The 21257-nt window shown below is 53.9% G+C and overlaps 2 protein-coding genes across 4 annotated transcripts in view; one reads left to right on the top strand and one right to left on the bottom strand.

The window, feature by feature from the left end:
• Positions 1 to 19246, top strand: part of NSG1 (neuronal vesicle trafficking associated 1) — a gene marked incomplete at its 5' end in the record, with an annotated part of 33254 nt that extends 14008 nt beyond the window's left edge. Inside the window, 2 exon segments of the mRNA NM_001131246.1 lie at positions 8188 to 8298; positions 17891 to 19246. Coding sequence (NP_001124718.1) covers positions 8188 to 8298; positions 17891 to 18091 — 312 coding nt within the window. The 3' untranslated portion in view covers positions 18092 to 19246.
• Positions 19247 to 20122: 876 nt separating this feature from the next.
• The window catches only part of STX18 (syntaxin 18), a 123056-nt gene continuing 121921 nt past the window's right edge, over positions 20123 to 21257 (bottom strand). For all 3 annotated transcript variants that reach the window (NM_001131413.1, XM_024245685.3, XM_024245682.3), the window contains 1 exon segment: positions 20123 to 20793. In NM_001131413.1, coding sequence (NP_001124885.1) covers positions 20698 to 20793 — 96 coding nt within the window. In that variant the 3' untranslated portion in view covers positions 20123 to 20697.

The following is a 21257-nucleotide window of genomic DNA, read 5'->3' as shown; positions in this document are numbered from 1 at the left end:
CAGCTGCACAGAAGTGATATAAATTTCAGGATAATGTAGACCCTGCTGTAATACACACATGCGTGCACATCAGTGGTAGGCATCTGTCCTTCAGATGACTGCTTGTGCTGTGAGAAATGCTAGTTTGTCACAAAGTGGCAGTTGCTTCCTGGGGTCCTGAAACACCCGGGACCTGTCTGCTTCCAGCGTCTTGGTGTGGCAGACAGGCACCTTTGTCGCCGGGCTCGTGTTCCCTCTCCTGCAGGATGTGTGATGCTGCAGCCACGCTGGTCATAGACACTGGGTTTTTTGATGCTTCAGGCCCGTGGCACAAACCCTTTCTCCCTGCTGGACTCCCATTTCCCTCCTCCCTGGTAAGCTCCTCCTCCTTTGGGACATGGACACCTCCTCCCAGAAGCCTTCCCTAGCAAAGTTAGCGGGGCTGGCTCTTTAGCAGTTCTCGGCCTGTGTTGGGAAGAGTTAACACCAGGGTGACGCTGTGGGACCCTACAGCCCTGCAGGGCTGCTCAACCACGTCAAAGCACCTGAGAATGTCCCCTGGCTGCCTGGGGATTCCAGTAAGAAGGAAGAAGGCGGGGCCTTTTGGGACTGAGGTGCTTTGGCCATCATAGACCCCTTCCTTCATTAAAAAAAGAGAAAATTTTGACTGCTTTGATCTAAAGATGAATATAGTCCAGGCTGGGCTCCTCAATATAGATTCACCAGTGTCAGTATGATGATGATGATTTTTTGAGACAGGGCCTCGCTTTGTCACCCAGGCTGGTGTGTAGTGGCATCATCTCGGCTCACTTCAGCCTCAAACTCCCAGGCTGAAGCGATCCTCCCAAATCAGCCTCCTGAGCAGCTGGGACCACAGGTGCGTACCCCCATGCCTGGCTAATTTTTTGTTTTTTGTTTTTGGTAGAAATGAGTTATCCCTATGTTGCCCAGGCTGGTCTCGAACTCCTGGGCTCTAGTGATCCTCTCGCTTCGGCCTCCCAAAGTGCTGGGATTACAGCATGAGCCACAGCACCCAGCCTGCTATTCTTATTTTTTCCTTTGATTTTTTTTTTTTTCTTTGAGGTGGGGTTTTGCTCTGTAGCCCGGGTTGGAGTGCAGTCCATGATCTTGGCTCACTATAATTTCTATCTTCCGGGTTTGAACGATTCTTCTGCCTCAGCCCTCCGAGTAGCTGGGATTATAGACACGCACCACCACGCCTGGTTAATTTTTGTAATTTTAGTAGAGATGGGGTTTCACCATGTTGGCCAGGCTGGTCTCGAACTCCTGACCTCAGGTGATCTGCCTGCGTCAGCCTCCCAAAAGGCTGGAATGACAGGCGTGAGCCATGGCGCCCGGCCTTTCTCCTTTGATTTTGAAACAAAAACTTGAACATGTTTATGGGTTCCTGCAGGCACTGTGGGCCCGGGTGTGGGCCCTGCGCTTCCTGTGCCTGGCGGAGATGTGCGCCCTGGAAGAAAGGGCCGGCTTCTAAGGAAATGCGCTTCTCCCAACCCAGAGACTGCTTGGCCCACCTGGAGAAGCCAGGCATGGGAGTCAGACACTGTCTACCAACCCACAGGGGCGTGGACGGAAGAGCTGCCCTGGATCTGCTTCCTTCCTGGGCAAGATCATTTGCTTAATAAAACCAAGACAGCCAGCACCTCCTGCAAACTAAATCCACGTTCTGTTCGATGTGTAGACGTTATTCTGGGTCAGCTCCAGGTGCCCAAGAGTTGCTCAGTGTGTGTTCATTAGGAGATGGAGTATCTGCTAGTTGTATTCACTCACTCACTCACTCACTCACTGAACGTGCAGGAGGCATCTTCTCTGTGCCAGATGTGTGAATCACAGCCCTGCCCTCAGGGGCTCCATCTGTGGGAAGATGAACCGAAAGGAGAGGTGAGTGTAACAAATTACCACCCATGCCATGGCTGAAGACGGTGCACGGGCATTCTCCCCAGGCCTGAAAGTCAGAAGTCCTAAGTCAGTTTCATTGCACCAAAATCAAGGGGTGTGCAGGGCCCTGCTCTGTCCAGAGGCTGTCAGGGAGACACTGTTTCCCTGCTGCTTCTGTCTTCTGGAACTGCATGGGGCTCATGGTCCCATCCTCCGCCTTCACATCCTGTAGCGCAGTGTCTTCAAGTTTCTCTCTGCTCTTTTCTCTGTCTTCAAGACAGAGAAAAGGTGATTACCTTTAGAGCCCACCTGATCATCCAGGATAATCTCCTCTTCTCAAGGTCCTTGACTTGGTTGAATCAGCAAAGTCCCTTACCATATACATTTCCGGGAGTTGGACCTGGGTGTCTTTAGGGCCATTACTCAGCCAACGACAGCCACTTTGCCTGGGCCCAGTCATGTACATCTGAGCCTCAGTTTCCCCATTTGTAAAACACAGTCAGTAATACTGCCTTGCAGGTGTTGTGTAAGGAATATGCAGACTTTAAATGCTGACCAGAGTGCAGAAGGCGGCAGACGTCTCCAGAGCTCCTCCTAATGGTAGTGTTTTGTTGTGAGAGTATAAAGTCTGGTGGGGGGTGTAGCTTGAGGGCCCCCAGGAATTCTGCCCAGATGTGGAATCCTTTGTTTATTCCCTTGCTTCCAGCTTAGGCTACATGCAGGAGGCATCTGGAGAGTTTTAAACTTGCTATGCCACTATCATTACTTGGAGTGGGGTCCAGATGTTGGGGACATTAGAGCCTCCCGTGATTCTCATTGGCAGCCACAGTTGAGTCCATTTTGTACCCAGGCTGGAGTCACTGCGAATGGCTGCCACCTCTCTTTTTGCATAGCCAACACCGGCCTCTTAGGATCACCTGGGTCCTGTTGGCAGACTTGAAGGTGCTGCCTTTTCAATGACAAGGCCTTTGTTATGTGTCAAGAAAGGCATTGAATTGGACGGTCTCCAGCTTCTGCCCAGCATGGAGACTGCAACATTGTGTGGGAGTGGGGCTCCCATAGGGTAACAACGGCTCACCCGGCTCACCGTGCCCACTGTTTGCCAGCCATGGGGTCTCCTGCACGCCCCACCATAGATGCAGGTGCTGGGCTGGCATCCCCCTTTCACAGGAAACCAGGTGTTGGGGCGGATGCCCTTTGCAGGGTCACTGTGTGTGGCCGAGCAGGCCAGGAACCCGGGGTTATCTCACTCTTAGTCCCTGGCAGTGAATGGCTAGTTCGTCCGTCTTTTCAAGTATTTTCAAATTGGTTGAAAGATGGAGTTGCTGGTGGTCGTGGTTCTCCAAGATGCTTACGATCATGGCATGTTGTTGTAGAGAAAGCTTAAAAGATACTGCAAGGTCCTGGAGGAAACGCCAACGTCCGGCTCAGTAACATCATCCATTGTTCCAGAATTCTTCTAAGTATCTCATGGGGAGGGAGCAGGGACTTAGGAAAGTCTCCAAACTGTGACACACTTTTATTTCACTTTAATTAGGAAAAAAGAGATGCTGGGCTCCTTGGTGCCTGCATGCACGATTGGTGTCCCGATAGAGTCTGGGATGTTCCAGAGCCTTCCTGGGGCAGGGGGCCTGGCCAGGGCTTTGAAGGGCAAGGAGGAGAGAGGGCAGGGCAGCCTGGCATGGTGCAGAAGGAACAGGGTAATGGCAGAGAGAACAAGCGCAGGGGAGGGGAGCCGGTCCTGACTCCTCTGAAGTCACTCTGCTATTAGGGGCCCCGTAACAAAGTACCACAAACCTGGGGGGACTCAGAGCAACAGAAATTTACTCACCCACTACTGGAGGCCAGAAGTCTGAAATGAAGGCGTCGGCAGGGCTGTGGTCCCTTGGAAACCTGCAGGGGAGACTCTGTCCTTGCCCCTCCTAGTTCCTGGAGGTTGCCACCATCCTTGGCTTTGCTCTGTAGACACAGTGCTCTAATCTTCCGTCCTCACGCAGCCCTCTCCCTATGTGCGTGTCTGTCTACATCCAAATTTCCCCTCTTTATAAGGACACACCAGTTTGGTTGGATTAGGGCCCACCCTGATGGCCTCATTTGCAAAGATCCTATTTTCAAATCAGGTCCCCTTCACAGATCCTGGGGGCTGGACTTCAGCATCTCTTTTTGAGGGGCCCAGCGTGCTCTCAACTCGTGGTCTCTTGTCCTTCTCCTGAGATGCATCAGGGCGTGAGGCATGGTTTCCCCACTTCGGCGATGAGATGTGGGGCCCAGAGAGGCCGGGTGACCTGTTCAAGATCACACAGTCAGCAGCTTACAGGATTCAATTCCGAGCCAGCTTCTGGAGAGGCCCGTGGCCCTCTCTCTCCTTAGGCCATGGACCCCACGCTGTGCCCTGCAGTGGCTGAGGAGACCCTAGCCCCAGAGTCTGCATAGGGCAGGGGGAAGAGAGAGCTCAGCCTGTAGGGGAGCGCTTTGCCACACCACGGGCCGCCCGCTGACTCTCCCTGGATGTATTTCTTTGCCCTTCTCCCCTTGACTGTTCCAGGGACTCTTGCATTCTCGTTGCACGGTTCAGCAGGCTCCTCAGCCATCGGGCCCAGGATCCTGGAGGAAAGGCTTGGCCAGGTTTTGGAGGACAGCCCTGAGGAGGCGGTTCCCCTACAGCCCTGCAGGAGGGAATGGGGGTTCTTTTTAAACCTAGACAGATGGGGTGCCAGGAGCCAAACTGATGTGGTTTCCCAACTGGAGAAACAGGTTTAATGACGCCCCATCTCTTCAAGAACTTGAAACCCTCTTCTTTTTTTGAGACGGAGTCTCACTCCGTCGCCCAGGCTGGAGTGCAATGGCGCGATCTTGGCTCACTGCAACCTCCACCTCCCGGGTTCAAGTGATTCTCCTGCCTCAGCCTCCTGAGTAGCTGGGATTACAGGCACTCACCACCACGCCCGGCTAATTTTTTATATTTTTAGTAGAGACGGACTTTACCATGTTGGCCAGGCTGGTCTCGAACTCCTGACCTCATGATCCACCCGCCTCTGCCTCCCAGAGTGTTGGGATTACAGGCGTGAGCCACCACGCCTGGCCCCTGAAACCCTCTTCTAACAGGACATCTTCACCTGTGGTGGCTTGGGTCTCTTCTCAGAATAGTGTTTTCAGATGCACAGAATAAAATATAAAAGGTTACGAAGGAGGCCAGTTAAATGGAACCAAGTCCTTCTGGACCACCCTGAGTGAGGCAGCCCTGCAGTGTAGACTTGGAGAAAGGCAGGTAGCTGGAGCCTGGGCAGGGTGGCCCCCGGTGAGCATGCGACAGGGCAGCTGGTTAGAGGGTTGAGAGCCCGCTCTGCTGTCTGCCAGGCGCCACCCCGGGGCCAGTGAGGAGATGAGAGTGAGGATAACAGCAGCGACAGCAGACGGCTCCGCCATGCTCCCCCCACCCAGGTGCTGTCTTCAGCATCCCGTGACTGTCCCTGGGAAGCGCTCCTTTCACCGCCATTCACAGGCTGGAGCCAGGTGCTAGACTTCCGGCCAGTGAGCTAGAGCCGCAGGGTCGGTGCTCCGGCCCCTGTCCAGAGCCTATTCCCACCCCAAGCACCATCAGGGCTTGCGGCTGTCATCCCCAGGCGGCCCTCCCTGGCTGAGCTCCTGCCACTGCCTCTGGCTGCCACGTGCCTTGGACGGCTGTGCCTTCTTTCTCCGGCCAGCTCTGCCTGCTTCATCACAGCTCCGCGTTCTGCTGCCCTGGCCCAGGTGATGTGCGCTGGCCTGTGGACTGCAGCTGTGATCTGGACTAAACGGCGCCTTTCTCTGTGGGCGCTGCGGCCCTCGGGGGCAGCCTGGCTCCATTGTGTCTGTGTCCCTCGTCAGGCATAGGCTCCATATGCACTGTAGGCCGTCCCAGTAGACTGGAGTTTCTCTGGCCCTTAGAGAGGGTGATGGCACTGAGAAGGCAACCTACGGTCGGGGTTGGGGGAGTGGAGGCGGGAGACGTGACTGAGGAACTGGCAGGACCTGGGGACCAGGAGGATGGGCCTCCTCAGAGGGGATGTGAATCTGCCTGCCAGGGGCCTGAGGGGTCCCTCCCTGGGTGAAGGGACACAGAGGGGACAGGTCTCATTGGAGTTGTAGTGGGTGTGAGCTGGGGAGATGGGAGGGCGGGCGGTGGGGTGTAGCAGGTAGCCAGATGGAACGCGAGAGCAGCCTGGGCTGGGGTCTCAGGGTCTTGGTGCTGCCCTTGTCCTGCTCCGGGCACTGTGCTGAGAGCACCTGGGACCGAAGAATCTGGCAGCACAATGGGCAGGAATCTGACAGCAGAGAGGCCACGTCCCTCAGCTCTGAGCCACCTCATTCAGCTGGTCCTGCGGCCAGGGCTGTCTGCAGTCAAGATGCAGGCTCAGGGACAATTGTGAGGCCTGGAGATGAAGACCCCCGGGAAGTGGAGGCAGGGGATGAGCTGCAGTTGTCTAATGTGTCTCTCCAGGCATCTGCAGCCTTGCAGAGACGGGGAGGTGGTGGAGGTGTCGTCCCATGTCATTGGCAAGGAGTCTGTGGCTCAGAGAGGTTAAGAGACTTCCAAGGTGGTGAGGCTGGTAAGCTGCAAAGGTGCAGAGCTGCAGGCAGAACTTGTACCCTGGGCCCTGGTGCTGGGGCCTGAGCAGCTTGCAGGGGGTGCATAGGGGCTCCCAAAGAGAAGGAGGGTTAGCCTCAGCATTCACGGCAGAGTGGTCGCCCGTCTTCCAGGTGACCATGCTGCGCGGCTGATAGGACACTTTCTCACGCACATCTCCTGCTTCCCCAGGACCAGTGCCTGGGATGCCCTTGGTCTCCTTTCACAGACGGGAACCGGGGGCCCCGTGGTGTCAGGGGACTTCAAGTCTAGAGTTCCTGAGGCGGGCAGGGCTCAGGAGGGGGCACTCTGCTGGAGGGTCTGCCCAACTGAGCTTCGGGACTGCAGCTTTAGCAAGTAGCAGAGCTCCCCAGTTCTTTAACCTTGTTGGCTGTAGGGTCTGTATGTGGCCAGGGGAGAGTCCCAGCCCCTTGCAGCCCCCAGGCTGCTGGGAGGGGCGGTGGGGAGCGAGCAGCTCTGTGCATGTTCAGACTAAGATTATGGAGGCCCTGCCATGTGCTGGCACCTGGCATCTTCCCACCCGGCCAGGGAGCCCCATCGCGCTCTCTGCCTCTCTGGGCGGGCGGAGGGCCATCTGCACACTGTTTTAGCTTTTTATTGATTGATTTATTTTGAGGTGGAGTCTTGCTCTGTCACCCAGGCTGGAGTTCAGTGGCACGATCTCAGCTCAATGCAGCCTCTGCCTCCTGGGTTCAAGCGATTCTCCTGCCTCAGCTTCCCAAGTAGCTGGGATTACAGGTGCGCACCAACATGCCCGGCTAATTTTTATTTTTAGTAGAGATGGGGTTTCGCCATGTTGGCCAGGCTGATGTCGAATTTCTGACCTCAGGTGATCCACCCACCTCGGCATCCCAAAGTGCTGGGATTACAGGTGTGAGTCGCCGCGCCCAGCCCGTTTTGGCTTTGAGACATACTCTCGTCCCTGCCAGGCTCCCTGGCAGCCGGGTGAGTGCCTTCACGGTCCAGGTCCGGTGTCATCTAGTGCCCCATGCCCTCTGGCCGGGGCAGGCTGTCCCCCTCCAAGCCAGCTGTCTTGCAGCTGTCGTGAGTTCATCTGTAAACACCAGCTGGGGCTGTCCAGTGCTCAGCACACCATGGTGAAGAAAACCGAATCTCTGTCCCTGAGGACACTTAACTAACCACATAGGAAACCGCCGAGGGCGAAGGCCGATGGGGCTGCAGAGGCTCTGTCTTTCCTGGTCCCATGCAAAAGCAGGCTGGTGTCCATGCGACACTGTGTCCCCGCAGCGAGCCCAGGGCTCAGGACACGTTTGCTGAGCGGATGCTTGGCTGGTAGCTGATTTCACCACGGCCCTGATGGGGCAGTGGGCAGCCCAACCCCGCTTCTCAGACATGTGTTTTAGTGGCCTGAGAGCTGCCTGGGCAACAGTGGGGCTTCTTCTTATCTGTACCCTGAGCTTTCTATGCAGGACCTTGGGTACTAAAAATAACTAATTTAAAATGAAGGTCACTTATGAATATGGTAAAAAATTAAAATGTTACCAAAAAATTGCCCAGTGAACAGTGATGCTCCTAACCTCTGGTGCCCAGCTGCCCTTCCCAGGTTCTTCCAGAGACAGTCTCTGCACATGCTGTGTGTGGGGGGACCTGCGTGTATGGGTGTGTGTGTGTCTGTCCTGCTGCCTTCCGGCCACCCCTGACGGTCCCGCCTCTGCCTGCAGGTCTCCGTGCTGGTCCTCTTCGCCCTGGCCTTCCTCACCTGCGTCGTCTTCCTGGTCGTCTACAAGGTGTACAAGTATGACCGCGCCTGCCCCGATGGGTTCGTCCTCAAGGTAAAGCTCCGTTTTCCCCCAGAGGCCCTGGGACGCCTTTGCACCGCGTGTTCTCTCCCTTGAACTCAAGGCCGCTCCTGCCGTCTCCCCCGGCTGGCCCAGGGACAGGCCTTAGAGCAGCAGGGGGCCAGTGTCAGGAGTGTGCCTGCGGAAGGGCCACCTGGAGAGCAGGGCAGGTAGGCAGGGGGCACGTGAGACCCACAGGAAGGAACTCCTGGACTTGGCCCCTGGGAGCTGACCTCAGCAGTCTGGGGAAGGGCCCTCCTCAAAAGTGGGCCCAGCCAGGGGCTGCCGTGGGAAATGCCCAGGATGATACCTACTGGGTCCCAGCGGATTGCTCTGGGGGAGGAGGGAGAGAGAGGGGACAATGTCCGCCACATGAAAGAGGAGAGGACGTACTGGGGGAAGCCAAGTGCCACAGAGAGGAAAGCCTTGCCCAAGGCCACTCTGGGAAAGGGGAGCAGGGCTGGGGGGTACACCCACCCTCCTGTCCCACCGTGGGAGCCACACTGGTCCTGGGCTCTCTACAGGCATGGAAATGCTCGCTTTGCATATATAATGCTCATTCCCAAAAGCCCGCAAGTGGCACGCAAGGCAACGGGATTAAAGAAAGGGAGGGGAGATAAGGGTGGAAAGAGAAGATGGAGCCAGGGGAGGCCTGGCCATGCATCACTTAGTGACGGGAATACGTCCTGAGAAACGCATTGTTAGGCGATTCCATCATGGTGCCGACCTCACAGAGTGTAATGTACACACCCACGCGGCCCAGCCTGCTACACACCAGGGCTGTAGGGTATGGCCGACTGCTCCTAGGCCACAAACCTGGACAGCATGTTGCTGTACTGAACGATGTAGGCAGTTGTCACACGATGGTAAGTATTTGTGTATCTAAACATAGAAGAGGTCCAGTAAAAACACAGTATAAAAGATAATGCATGGTTCACCTGAATAGGGCAGTTCCATCATGAATGCAGCTTGCAGGACTGGAAGCTGGTCTGGGTGGGTGAGTGAGGGAGAGGGTGGTGAGTGAAGGTGAAGGCCCAGCATGACTGTGCACTCCTGTAGACGGAGTGAGCGCTGGACACGTGGGCTACACTCCATTCATAACATACTCTTTCTTCAGTAATAAATTAACTTGAGCTCACTGTAACCTTTTTACTTCATAAACTTTTTTGTGTGTGTGACGGAGTCTCGCTCTGTTGCTCAGGCTGGAGCGCAATGGCGCAGTCTTGACTCACTGCAACATCTGCCTTCCGGGTTCAAGCGATTCTCCTGCCTCAGCCTCCCGAGTAGCTGGGATTACAAGCATCCACCACCACGCCTGGCTAATTTTTGTATTTTTAGTAGAGATGGGGTTTCACCATGTTGGCCAGGCTGGTCTTGAACTCCTGACCTCAAGTGATCCACCCACCTCGGCCTCCCAAAGTGCTGAGCTTACAAGCATGAGCCACCGCACCCGGCCCATAAACTTTTAAAATTTAAGTTTTTGACTCTTTTGTAATAACACTTAGCTTAAAGCTCAAACACACTGCACAACTGTATATTTTTCTTCATGTGTTTTTTCTATTAAAAAAATTGTTAATTTTTTTTTTACTTTCAACACATTTTTGTTAAAAGCTAAGGACACAGACATACACATCAGCTAGGCCTGCACAGGGTCAGGATCAACAGTGTCACCAACTTCTGCCTCCACACCTTGTCCCACTGGAAGGTCTTCAGGAGCAGTGACAGACACAGGGCTGTCATCTCCTAGGATAACAATGCCAGGCCAGGTGCGGTGGCTCATGCCTGTAATCCCAGCACTTTGGGAGTCCTAGATGGGCAGATCATCTGAGGTCAGGAGTTCAAGACCAGCCTGGCCAACATGGTGAAACACCCATCTCTACTAAGAATACAAAAATTAGCCAGGCATGGTGGTGGGTGCCTGTAATCCCAGCTACTCAGGAGGCTGAGGCAGGAGAATTGCTTGGACCCAGGCGGCAGAGATTGCAGTGAGCAGAGATCGCACCACTGCACTCCAGCCTGGGCAACAGAGGGAGACTCCGTCTAAAAACAAAACAAAACAAAACAAAACATTGCCTTCTTCCAGAATCCCTCTTGGAGGAGCTCCCTGAAGCTCTTTTAGAGTTAACATTTTTTTTTTTAATAACTAGGCATACACTGTAAAATACTGATTAAAAAGTATAATATGGTAACATAAACGAGTAACATAGGCGCTTATTGTCACTGTCAAGTATTATGTTCTGTATGTAATTGTACGTGCAAGACGTTTATGCAGCTGACAGTGTAGGGGGTGTGTGTACACCAGCGCCTCTGCAAAGTGAGGAGTGTGTTGTGTTCCGTCCATACAGTGGCTGCGAGGTCACTAGGCGACAGGAGTTTTCAGCTCCGTGACAGTCTTATGGGGCCACTGTGGCATGTGGTCCATCGTTGACCCGAATGCTGTTATGCCGTGCGTGGCTGTAAAACGCGCTTGCTGTGGGCTCCCGTTATCCATACACTCCGTAGCTGGCTCTGAACTTCCCAGAGTCAGTGTGAGATGCTCATTTCCAGGGCTTGGCACTGCTGAGATTAAAATAAAGCAGGAGAAGCCAACTGTTTCTAGCACTGAGCACGTGCACAGGGAAGCCTGGCTTGGCAGCTGTCACTGGGTTGCTTGGGTTTGGTTTTCGTTTAGGTTTTGTTTTTTGCTGATACGAGGATGCAGAGAGTCCTTACGCGATTAGCAGGAAAGGCTGGAATTCACGTTGTCCAGCCCAAGTCCCTTTTTCTCCTTCCACGTCATGCTGTCCTTCAGGCTCCCGACATTCAGCTCTTCCTTCCTTGGGCAGGCATGTACGTGGCACCCACCCCGTGCCAGAAGCTCTTGCTATTGTTCTAGCTGCTGGAACACAGCTGAGAGCCAGTCAGGTACAGCCCCCTGCCTTCACAAGGCTCTTACATTCTCAAATGAATGGTGAGGAAGTCAGTTGTACACTGAATGTGAAGGCTATAGACAGACAGGAAAGAGGGCCCAGGGCATGGGCATGGGCATGTGGGTGGCAGTTTCTAGAAGGACGGTCCACATTGGAGGAGCAGGTCTCCAGGAGGTGAGCCAGGGAGCTTGCGGGTCTTGGGGGAGTGTGCCCAGCCGAGGAAAGCCTCCACCCTTTCACTCATGTTTCATTCAGCAAGCCCCGTCCATGCCCTAGGCTGGGGCTGGGAGAGTTTGAGTCTGTTTTGGAGGCTGAGAGGACACCAGGGCTTTACAACAAACAGAAGCAGAGGGTGCAGGGTTCAGGGAAGGAGGGCAGTGCTGGCCCTGACCCAGTGGGAGGGGGTGTGTGATGTTAGAGGAGCACAGAGGGAGCAGTGGGTGGTGGGGGCGTGCTGGTGGGGCTGTGCTGGTGGGAGGCCAGCCGCAGACACAGGGAGGCAGCGGAGGATGAACCAGCTTACAGCCAGACCGGGTGCACCCTGAGTGCCAGGCACAGGCCCCTGGAGGAGGGGGAAGTGATAGGGTGATCTCTCGGGTCACCTGGCGAGGCTGGAGGTTGGAAGGGAGAGACGGGGCAGTGAGATGACCAAGGAGACTGCTGCAGTGGCTGAGGGAAGAGAAGACCGGGGCACTGGGGATGGAGGGGAGACTGCAGACTGGAGGACTGATTTAATCTGAGAGGCAGAGGGGTAAAAGGGGAGGGCCTGGTGCAGAGCTAGTTACTGAGGGAGGCCGATGTCATGGAGAGGGAGCACGGGCAGGCCCAGGAGCTGGCCCTGAGCAGGACAGAGGACAGCAGAGGACAGCTTCCTGGAGGCCGGAAGTTCCCACCGAAACCGGCTACTTACAAATAACTGAGGCCAGTGGCTTCACCAGCTGCCCTGGAGCTTCCATCCTGGCTTATCCTCTCTGGGCCTGGAGCAGGTTCCCCACAGGGAGGAGGGGGTGGCTAAAACTGCCTTCCCCATCCTGCAAGCCCACGTCCCGCTGGATACCTGGCCTGAGTGGGAGATGACCCAGGAGATGAAGCCCCGGTCCTGTGCGCAGCTGCAGATGAGACTGGTGGCCACAATGGAAGGGGCCTGGCACCTTTTGTTTAAAAGGTGCTCCAGGTGGTTCCCATCCACAGCCAGCCTTGGGAATTGCGAGTCCCCTGATAAGTTGTTCTGGAGTGATGTCCTGTGGGACTTTGGCATTTTCCAGTAGCATCTAATGAGGGGGTGTCCTTTCCGGAGAAGGCACCTAGGAGGGCCAGGGAGCTGCTGGTCTGTATCCAGCTGCCCTTGGCCGAAGCTGGAGAAAGGAGAGGCATGAGCTCATGAAGTCCCCCCACCCTCTGTCCTCCAAATTTGTGCGTGTGCTTGTCACACACCGACGCTGGGCAGCTCGTGTGGGGCTTTTACACGTTACTCATGGAATGCACCCAGAAGCCCTGTGAGGTGGATGCTGTTATATCCCCATTTTACCCGTGGTTAGAGGGTGTACAGAGGCTCTTCGTGGAGCCCCAGCTCACCCCCCTCAGTTCACTTGGTACAGTCAGCATGTGCGGTATTTACTAAGTGCCTCCAACTGTGTGCACGCTGGACTTGACACCTTGAGGGCAGGGACCTCAGAGCCCCAGGCAGTGGGGAGGGGACAGGCTGTTTCTGGGCAGCCACTCCCAGTGGCCCCAAGCTAAGGCATATCATGAGGAGGGTCAAAAAGGCAGACGTGGCCTGAGAGGACACTAGGTTTCTACCTCTGCCTTTTTTTAAAAAAAACCATGAAATTACTACATGAGTTTTATAAAACAGTTTTAAACATAATGGGGAAAGTGCCCCAAATCCCACATTTTTATACTGGCTCTTCCCTTTATATTGGCCATTTTTTTTTTTTTTTTCATGTAGACAGGTTACACATTCTTGCTATGTTGCCCAGGCTGGTCTCGAACTTATGGGTTCACTCAAGTGATCCAACCTCAGCCTCCCAAAGTGCTGGGATTATAGGCATGAGCCATCACACCCGGCCCTTAGTGGCTATTCTTTTCCAGTGCTGAGTGCTGGGTGCTGGGAACACACTTACTTAGCTACCTCAGTCCTCCCATGCCCCACAAGACAGGTCTGTCATCACCTTCACTTCACAGGTGAGGGAATGAGGCCCAGAGAAGTTGGGGAACCTCCCCAAGCTCCTCCACGTGCAGGCCCAGCTGAGTCACGCTCCCCTCGAGGCACAAGCCCCACAGGTGAGGGCAGCTCTGTATGAGATGGGTATGGGGGGCGGCGGGAGCATCTCAGAAAGCCTTCCCCGGCCCATCTGCGCTCACGGCAAGGCCTCTGTGTTCTGCTTCTGCTGGGAAACCCCCTGGGGTGCTCGCCACCACGGGCACCAAGATGCCTCCCTAGCCTTGCCTTCGGGCAGCCATGTTGTGTGGGAGGCATCTGGGGACTCCATCTGTCCTTCTCCCTGGGCGGGGCACATGGAGGGCAGGGCCGTTTCTGAGCCATCTGGTATGCCAGCCCTGAGCGGGGCTGCCACTCCACAGGTGTTGGCCGCATCAGGTCTTGCAGGGCTCTGCTGGGTGCCGAGGTGGGAGGGAAGAGGGGAACCCGTGGTCCGTTTCCCTGAGGGATGATGAGCGGCAGATGGAGAGGACAGCGTGAAGCGGTGTGGCGGTGAGGTTGGAGGGGAGTTTGGCCTACAGAGCCTTCCTGATGCACGTGCTGCCGGTCTGAATGGGCTGTTTGTTCTGTAGCGTGTCAGGTGCTTCCCGACGTCCTGGTGGGGCTGAGATCAAGACGCTGGTGATAAAAGGGCTGTACTTCAGTGGTGTCTTTTGGCTTTATCTTTTCTGTCCACCCTGTGACCTGTGCACATCCTGGCTTCTTAACTTGAGCCACTGTGCATTGACTTGAGTCCTCAGCAACACGGTGGTGTGACTCATTAGCCGCATTTTATAGGTGAGGGACCTGAGATTCACAGGGAAGACACTCCTCACGTGAACTCAGCTGGTACGGTGGGCCTGACTCCAAAGCTTCCCTTCTCCTGTAGCGCTGCCCTCCTGCCAGTGGCAGCCCCTGAACACTGGACAAGGGGCAGTGTTGGTGAGAAGCACATTCCATTTGTCATTTCTCTTCTGAAAATAGCTCTTTGCTCACAAGGGCCTTGCAGGTATAAAGTATTCTCATCTTTAGACTTCAGGGTTCAATGAGCTGGTAACGAAGAGAATGGATTCCTCATGGGGGCTGGGTGGCATCAGGAGCTGATCCCTGTACACCTGCCTTAAGCCTGTGGAGGTGAGTCACTCACCTCCGAGGACAGGCTGCAGCCACAGCTGCGAAAAGAGGGAAAACACCCCCGGCCCTGCCTGAACCACAGGGCCTGGCCTGCTGGGAATGGGGGTGTGGATTTGCTGCCAGAATCCACTTCCTGATGAACTTCTGTAAGACCCAAGTGCTGTCTAGCGCACTCCCAACCCACGGCCCCTCCCCACCCCCTCGCCATCTGCCCAGCTCCTAGTCATGACCACCTAGTGGCTCTGTGTGCCAGCACTGGGGCACAGAGCATCACATCTGATCTGTCAGCCACCACCTAAGGTAGGTACCACCCTCCCTCTGCAGAGGACGACACAGGCCTGCCACTTCCTGACGCTACAGCAGCATGAGCTCGGATTTTCTAAGCGAAGACCACAGGCAGGGCAAGGGGACCAGCAGGGCTGATTTCAGCAGTGCTGGGGCCTGGGCTGTATCGTGCTCCTTTTGGTGGTCCTGGTGCCTAGCGCAGAACCGGCATGAGCTAAACCTGATGGGCAGCCCACCTGCTAATCTTACTCTGACATTCCTTTTCCTAAACATACAGCAGGCATCCAGCGTAAGAATTATCCAGATGGAGACAGGAGCTCACTCCCTTAGAGAAAGAACAAGACACGCCAGGTCACACTCAGGCCTCCAAATCTGCTCATGCGAGAGCTTTTCTATGTCTGAGATCTCCTTTTTCCTCTCTCAGTGAAAACGTGTTTAGCCCTGTGTCTGCTCCTGACACTACATAGCAGCCAGGCAATGTCACATGAACCAGCACATTGGAGGGGCCTCTGGATTCAGAGCACTGGCCCAAAGTGGCCCCACGTTGGGTAGAAGTTGTGTAGACTGCGGCCTTAGCCTTGGTTCCATTTGCAGGCCTGACTTACAGGGCAGGTGTAGGCTTCCCTGAACTCAGGTCCTCCTCTATAAAATGAGCTCTGTAATTGCTGCCTTTGAGGGCACCAAAGGGTGAAACCTCTGTGAAAGCTCCAGTGAGTGAGGTGGTCAAGGCAAGCTGGGATCCATCTGTCTGGCCAGTGTGCCCCACGGCAGGGACTGGATGAATGTTGGCCGGATTTAAAAGACTGTTCTGACCAGCGCCCCCTGGATAGAGCTTATTGTAAGGCCTTCCTTTTCTCACTCTTCTGTCTTTGGGTTGGGTGGGAAGTCTTGGATCGGTACCTTGGGTGACACAGTATGGGATCATGGAATTGAGGTTGTAGTCACCTGTCTGGGTCTCACTTCCCCCATCTGTAGAGTGGGACTAGTGGAACTAGTGGAACTCACCTCACAGAAAGAATGCCTGAAAAGCATCCCACACACGGTCAGTATGAGAATGTCAGGAGGGAAATGCGAACCTGAGCAGTTCCCTTTTCCTGCTTGCCAGGGATGGGGGAGATGGGCCTAGACACAGCAGGACAGCCTCAGGAGCCGGCCCCTCAGTTGGGGAGCCCGGTTAACTTGGCTTTAGCTTCAGAGGTAGAAAGACCTGCGCTCGGGCGAGGAGGTTCCCCAAGGCGATTCCCTGGTGTGTCGTGGGCAAGCCAGGCGCAGATGTCTCCTGCCTGTCCTCACTCACTGGTGCTGCAGCCACCACTGGGAATCCTAGTGTTGGCCTGAGGTACCTGAGATGTTGAGTCATCAAAGAGATTCCGGATGTTCACCACCCTGTATTTACCTGGGGTGGGGAAAGGAATCCAGCACTTTGGGTGGCAGAGGTGGAAACTGCAAGGTTTTCTTGTTAAGTACCAGGAGTCGGTGAGTGCTGTGGACTTTGCCATGTACCAGCAAAGTGGCCTTGACCACTTTGGACGGTGGACTCAGTAGGGCTGAACCTTAGGCTTATTGGGGAGATGTTTAAAAATACTGATTACAGCAGCACAAGTTTGCCAAGTCACACTTTTGTGGGGAGGGCCTGAGAATCTGGAGTTTTTAAACCCTTCCCAGGTGACGGTGGTGGTGGTCTTAAGGCTGGAGACCCCGACTCAGCTGCAGTCTCACTTTTCCTATCTGATAAAGTGGCCCTTCTTGGCTGTTAGCGTAATGCTTTGGTTGCTTAGACACACAAATAGTGTGGCTTTGACAAGGTGGAAGGTTTATTACTCTCTCACACTAAACTCCAAGCTTGAAGGCAGTGTGGGACCCATGAAGTCATCCCGGAGCTCCGATTCCCTGTCTCTTGCTGCCCTGCTAGCCCCCAGGGCTTTGTCCTCTGCATGGTCAGAGCTGGCCCAGAAGGGGGCAGAAGGGTGGAGGGCAGGTAGCTTCCCTTTAAGGACCCGGTGCAGAACCGGGTTGGTTACATCCACTCGAATCCCATTGGTCAGAAATCAGTCAATGGCTTCATCTAGCTACAAGGCAGGTTGGGAAATGTAGTCTTTAGGTGGGTGCCACATGCCCTGGTCAACTCCCTGGGGAGAATGGGTAGAAGAAGACAATTAGCAACCTCTGCACGCCTTCCTTGTGGGGACGGTGTGGGGTCCCCGAGCTGTGTGAGCACACTGACCGCCATGCCCACTTAGTGCCCCACCAACACCAGCTCTAACTGTGGGGCAGTGGATTAGGTGTGCTCCTGTACTGCCAGGCCACCAGCCTTGGCTGCAGAACCTTAGCCTTTTTTGGGCCCTGGACTCCCAACAAGCTGATGACAGCGACGAACTGGTCTCTCTCCAGAATGCCCATACAACAGAATTCCACATACAATCCTAGGAGTCCTTGGCCTCTGCAGGGTTTGTAGCCTATAGGGGACAGCTTCTGGCACCCCCACCCCTCCTGAGCTCCTCAGCAGCCTCCAGCTGCTCCTTGGGTCACCAGGTCCCCCTCCCAGCTCTTTCAGTACCGCTCTTCTGACTCCTGCCCCAAGGCCTCTCTCCGCTCTGGTTTCCTTTGCCTTGAGTGCTGCCCCTCCCTCATCTTACCTAGCTAAGGTCTGCTGAGAACCTAGCTCAAGGGAAGCCCTTCTCACTTCCCTTCCATCCTCATTTGAATTGGTTGTTTCTGGACATTTCAGAAGTGTCGTTGTTTTCCAATTGATTAAAAATGACAACTAGTGCAAGATCTTCAGTGAAGTAAGGCCTGCTGTCCCATTACACTGGCGCCCTTGGAGCCCAAGTGCCCATCTGCCATGGCACTCACCAGCCAGTCTATTAAGAATAATCAAGGCCAGGCTTCCCCTGTGCTGTGCTCTCTGAGGGCAAGATCCATGCCTGTTTTTGCTCATCACTGTATCTATTCCTCCAAGCTCAGGGAAGGTGCTCAGTAACTGTTGGCTGCCATCTGGAGACACACTGGCACCCCCTCCTGCACCGATGCGTGCTCTCAATGGCCTCTTGTCTTTCAGAACACCCAGTGCATCCCAGAAGGCTTAGAGAGCTATTACGCGGAGCAAGACTCCAGTGCCCGGGAGAAATTTTACACAGTCATAAACCACTACAACCTGGCCAAGCAGAGCATCACGCGCTCCGTATCGCCCTGGATGTCAGTTCTGTCGGAAGAGAAGCTGTCTGAGCAGGAGACTGAAGCGGCTGAGAAGTCAGCTTAGCGGGATGGGCAGGTTCCTTACAATGTGTCACTTGCAAATAACAAAGGGACTTTGAGGGACATTTCATTAAATATAATTACTGATACTTTAGAGGTTACTCATTTAAGGTGCAATTGCTTCTGTTTGCTAATGCTGCTTTGCAAATAAAACTTGCTGCCGACCACCCACAGGCATAAAATCAAGTGCATTTCAGCATTGCCTAAAGAGCTCTGACACCACTTTTCATGTTAAGATCTTCATTTAGCTCCTTTACTGGGATTTATTGGATGCTGTCAAAAAATAAATTTACACTGGATATGCCAAGGGTTTGGATCTCAGATAAATGCATTTTGTGGAATCGATTTTCTGAACCCACCCTACTGTCTGCAAACCTTCCTCCATAGCCATATCTAGAGTGATCTCTCGCTGTGCTAAGAGCAAGGCTACTTCGCATTTCTTCCTCGGCCATCAGCGGGTAACAGTGCTGACTGCTGCCAGGGTGCACTGTAGTGAGTGGCATAGAGAACGAGGAAAAAGACCCACCCGCCCCTCCCCGTGCTGACTCCTGAGTCAGGGTGGGACGGCCCTGCAATGTGGCAGGCTCGGTGTGGATTGACTACTCCCTCTCCTCTGACTCTGGCATCTTGATGAGGGAGGAGCACCATCCATCTGGGTGGAGACAGCTGGGGTTCGCTCCAGTAGGTGTAGACTGGCAGAGCATGTGAGGGAGGGGGCTGGGAAGAGATGGCCCTGGGCCCGTGAGGTGCAGAACTCTCCCTTCAGGTAGTCTGTCTGCTCTGTGATGTGCTGATAGGAAAGAGCCCCCACTGGCCCTCTGATTCACTTCTATTATGAATAAATTTGCACCAATAGCCCCGTTAGTTTTTAAAGAAATGAGCTGGGTGGGAAAAGTGGAAATGTAATTTCTGGTAAGCTAGAGCTACTTTAATTTTTATTCTATGAAACTGATATCCCTTGATGTGGGAAACAGGCAGGAAAGGCTGTGGGGTGGGGGTGGGGGGCTGGTGTGGCACCGTGCAAACAAAATGACAAATTTCAACTCATGATCTTTGTAAGAAAATTGTTCCAGTTTGAATCTTGATATTAAAGTTTATGTTTACAAAATTGCCAGTTAGATGAACTAAGTGTGTAAAACAATTAAATAGAAAAAAGACATTTGCAGACGTTTCTTCTATGTTATTGAATGTGTTGTTTCTGGTGTACATGTCAAAAGTTTCAGTTTTTTAGTAGATCAGAAATAAACGACAGTGTGAGATGTGTTGTGAATAGGCATGGTGACCATGGTCAGTGCCACTCTTGTTTCCTGAAATGTGCTTCTAAGACAGAAAATATATTTTCTCATCAAGGGTGTCTGGAGACACAGACCGTGACCTTGGCACAGCGGTGTGCATCACAGAGGCATGTGCTGAGAAGGGCGTTGTTAAGCTGTGAAAAATGACTCGAGCAATAAATCATCAGTGCCAAAGCTTCCCTGCACATCTGAATAGAGACAAGTGAAGCCCATGTGCGCACAGTGCAGAGTCCGAGCCTGTATTTCCCGGTAGACGTGGACTTTATTGACTGTGAATTCATTTACATGTAACTTCTGACATTTCACTCTGTGCAAATAAAGAACACGAGGACACGTGTGCTGCCCAGTGGACTGTCTGTACACACACGCATTTCACCAGGCGCAGTGCAGACTGTCTCATGCCCATGTGGGCGCTGGGATCCTTTCTATACAGCTGTCTCACGCCTTCAATTACACATAGGTGTTCCTGTTTACACTTCCCGGAGGTCAGAAGCACAGGCACAAGAGAAGCAGGCCAGTTCTTCCATGGCCCACTTCTTCCTTTGAACAAAGGCTCCTTGGACCCAGTGGTGGGAAACTGGCCCTCCCACACCCCCTGCCTGCTCTGGGGGCAGCATTCTTTGGAGGAGTCACGCCAGGCAGCCCCTCACTGAGGGCCCCAGTCTCCCCTGCATTTCTTCCCTGATAGGCGATGGCTGGGCTGCCACTGAATTTCTCAACTTCGACTCATTGACAACACATTAAGGGGCTGTAATTATATTTATTAGATTAACAAGGCAGATGTGAATTTTCTCTTCTATAATCCAGTAAGTCTGTGTATTGGTTGACTCAGACAGACAAGAAGCCACAAGGAAACAAAGAAGTAATCATTTGTTGAGAGACATTATTAAGTATGTTCTTCCCTGAAGCTACCGGGATGGGAAAGGTCAGTCTTCCTTTGAACTCTGAGACAATTAGGGGCTCTCGAGGCCTGCTGTGCCCCTGCTACTGGAGCAGCCCCCCTACCAAGGCAGCCTCAAGTTTAGGAGCAGCTAATCGCCAGCTCCCGCATTCAGTCCGTCTTGCCTGATGAGGGCTACACAGGCTGCCTCCCACTGGTGTGCACTGTTTTCTTTTTCAGCTGCTAAATGGGCTGAACACCATCGGCCTGGGGTATCCCTTTTTGGGGAATACGTCTGTCTGTCTGAACCCCTTTCCCTTCAAATGGCACTGTGATAAAAGCTGGTCATACCATGCTCCAGCACCGGAGGTACATGAAAGCACGCAGTCTGTGGCCGCCCATGAGGACTCTCGTGCTGGGCCCCCGTGGCCCAGGCTAGCTGTCGTACCAGTCGAGGAAGAGCAAGGAGAAGGAGCACATCACGAGGAAGAAGAGGATCCACACACGGAAGCCAGCGTTGTTTTTAATGGCCTGGGCAGGGACGGGAGCACAGGTGTTTTTATCACACAGGATTTTGGTTTGAGCAGCCCTGAAATTCCCCACTCTTCCCATGTGCTCTCCTGATCCTGGCTGTAACTATGGGTGTCGTTCCATCTGTGCTTACCTTGAATAGATGGTTTAATTACTAAGCAAAACCAAAAGTTGGGTTTGAGATCCACCAGAAGACAAATGGGTTATATTTCCCTCTGTTTGGCCATCATTTGGGTCCTGCACAATTCTCCCTCAACACAACCCTCGGAATCACTCCCTTCTGTCCCAGGGTTAAAGGCCCCGAGCAGAGTGTGACCGCAAGCTTTGTGTTTCCCAGTAACGATGTCTGTGGTGACCCAACCCTGAGGACTGAGCTCGGGAAATAGTCCCCCCAACAGGATGGCTGTAGTGTCCTCTGTAAGCAAGTGCCAGGCTCTGACCCCTCGGTGGGGGCCAATAAGCTC

Source organism: Pongo abelii, chromosome 3 (assembly GCF_028885655.2).
Source record: "Pongo abelii isolate AG06213 chromosome 3, NHGRI_mPonAbe1-v2.0_pri, whole genome shotgun sequence".
In the NCBI taxonomy this organism is placed as follows: Eukaryota; Metazoa; Chordata; class Mammalia; order Primates; family Hominidae; genus Pongo; species Pongo abelii.
The sequence above is the reverse complement of the archived record's forward strand: the minus strand, read 5'-3'. Positions and strand labels throughout refer to the sequence as shown.